The sequence below is a fragment of the Echinops telfairi genome, unplaced genomic scaffold (genome assembly GCF_000313985.2).
Source record: "Echinops telfairi isolate 266 unplaced genomic scaffold, ASM31398v2 ScPeMD7_5592;HRSCAF=6446, whole genome shotgun sequence".
Lineage (NCBI taxonomy): Eukaryota > Metazoa > Chordata > Mammalia > Afrosoricida > Tenrecidae > Echinops > Echinops telfairi.
In genome coordinates, this window is record NW_022109491.1 from 44,509,283 (window position 1) to 44,511,810 (window position 2,528).

At 45.1% G+C, this 2,528-nt stretch overlaps 1 protein-coding gene across 1 annotated transcript in view; it reads right to left on the reverse strand.

The window, feature by feature from the left end:
• BFSP1 (beaded filament structural protein 1) overlaps nt 1–2,528 on the reverse strand; it is a 55,968-nt gene that overhangs the window by 22,761 nt on the left and 30,679 nt on the right. The window contains exon 5 of the mRNA XM_004698156.4: nt 681–788. Within this exon, the coding sequence (XP_004698213.4) occupies nt 681–788 (108 nt within the window). The remainder of the gene's footprint in view (nt 1–680; nt 789–2,528) is intronic.

A 2,528-nucleotide genomic window follows, 5' to 3' on the forward strand; every position in this document is an offset into this window, starting at 1 on the left:
GCTGTATGAGTCTAAAGAGGAGTTTATGAACTAGTTTTGGACATATGGGCTAATATTGGACTTATGGCCTTGATCTGGACTGGGCTGGGATGCCTCTCAATATACAATTGCTCTTTTATATAAAGCTCTTTCTTTTACATGTATCAGTGTCCTGGATTTGTGTCTCTAGTCAACCCGGACTACCACACACAGGGTAGTAGATGAGTGATTTTACATTATGGGGATCACTTAAAAACAGAAATCGCAGTATCTTTTTCCTCTTATTCTTAAAAACGAGTTGAACTCTGACAGATGAGTCACTTATGTCAGAAGTCAGGACAGCATTACCCTTAGAAGGGAGGGGAAGGGTAATTATTGAATGGCAATAAAGAGTACTTCTAGGGCACAGGGAACTGGCATGCCTAGCTGCCTCCATTTTCAGGATTCTACTGGTGTTAGCACCGAAAGCCCCTTAGTCCTGGGAAGACCTGAATGACTGGTCACCTATGTACAATGATCTGTCTCTTTAGCTGAGTGTGGGGCACATGGGTGTGTGCAGTCTGTGGTGATTCGGTGAGATAAATGCTTGTAAACTTTTCTGTGCCTATGCTACACATTGATAAAAATGCGTGAATCCCAGCATAACCTGTTTCGCGCTCACACACAACCACTCACACCAATAGCGAGGGGCAGAATGGTACCTCGGCCTGCAGCCTGGACCTCTGTATCTGCAGGCGGGAGAGGATTCTCTGGCTCTCCTCCAGCTGGCTCTGCAGGGCCACAGCTTTCTGTTTGATCAGGAGCTTCTCCTGTGGAAAGAAGGACAGACGTAGTGCTCATGCACACTGAGGCCTCTGAGGACTTCACTGCTAAAATCCAAAAGCAAAGGGTGATGAAGGGCCTATGGAAGCCACTGTTGGAGCCTTTTTGCTTGGTCTTCGATTAAGTCTGAATCATCAAATGCTTGTAAGTATAAAACACAGGAGATTCTGCATCGGGAAATCTGAGTTTTAAGGTTGGTTGCTCTCAAAGCCTCCATGTTCTCTCCTGTAGATAAGACAACTTGTAATAAAGACTATTGTTGGCTTTCATCTCCATGTCCATGAAAGGGAGCAGGGGGCAGTGGTGATTCAATGGTAGAGTTCTCCGGGAGGAGATGTGTGTTCCATTCCAGGCCAACTCACCTCATGTACGACCACTATCAGCTGATGAATTGTTATGCTTCTGGCAGGTTCCAGCAGTGCTTCCTTCATGGGTGTGGTAAGAAAGTGGGGGAACTACTGATAGGATTTACCTGTGAGTAACTGTGGACAGGATTCCCTGCAATACCATCCCTGCAATAAGCCCTGTGAGAAGCAAGGAGGTGTGTCGTCTGGACCCAGCATCAGGCTTACCCCTGCCTTACCTTCATATTGTGGGCTGAACAGCACCCACTACCATCTGAGGCTTTTTCTCAAACATTCATGAATTTCTGGGGTACTACAGCAATCTGCAGAACCCAGAAATGTTAGGCAGTATACCCAAGGGAGGAGTGGGGAGGGGGGAGGATGGAGCTGAATAGCAGCATGGATCAGTTGGACATTTGGTGCATCATTAATCCCCAACCTCTTGGGAATTGTCTGGTATTAATTTTTCCAAAAGAGGCTATCACCGCAGCAATAATTTGTATTGTAATTGGAGCTGTGCAGTAGACAGAGTTTTGGCCCCAGGACTTCCGCTGTGCTCATGACAAAACACGGACAGTGCAAACATAATTAAGGTTTGAATCCGCTGATCCTAAAAACTGAGGAAACTATTATGAATTATTTATAACCACATGAACCCTTACAAGCAGAAGAGGAAAGCAGAAAATGAACTCAAAGAGATTATACAGGAGGAGGATTAGTGTACTGTTGCTGGCTTTGAAGATGGGGCAGATCATGCATCAAGGATATAGGCAGCCTACAGAAACTGAGAGCAGTCCTAGCCGATAGACAGCAAAACAGGATCTACAATCTAAGAGGACACCTCTGTCAACCTGAGACTTTGGCCTTTAGTCACCCTTCGGGTTTGAAAATTAACTCAACCCCATGACTCAATTTCTAACCAGAATGATAAATTTAGAAAAGGAACAACAACACTAGGGAGGTACACACATCTTAGAATATCTTAGAAGAACTGACCAATCATCAAAAGGGCAACATTTAATGAAGGTAAAAGTTCAGAAGGGTTAGGAGAGACATAAAATCTCACAGTCAACAAGCAGATCCCAACTCACAGAAACACTACAGGACAGGGTAGAACTGCCCCTGTGAGTCTCCAAGATTGTCGATGTTGACAGGAGTAGGCAGTCTCATCTTTCTTTGGTGGAGCAGTTAGTTGGTGGTTTTGAACTGCTGACCTTGCAATTAGCAGTTGGCGTAGCACAGTACGCCACTAGAAGATTAGGAAAGGAGGAATGAAAACAAGAAACACAGGGTGGTGTTTCACAATCTGGTGCCAACTTGAGACTATGAAGAGTGAAGGGGTGGAGTGTAGCCTGTCAATCAGGTCATAGATTGATGACCTCA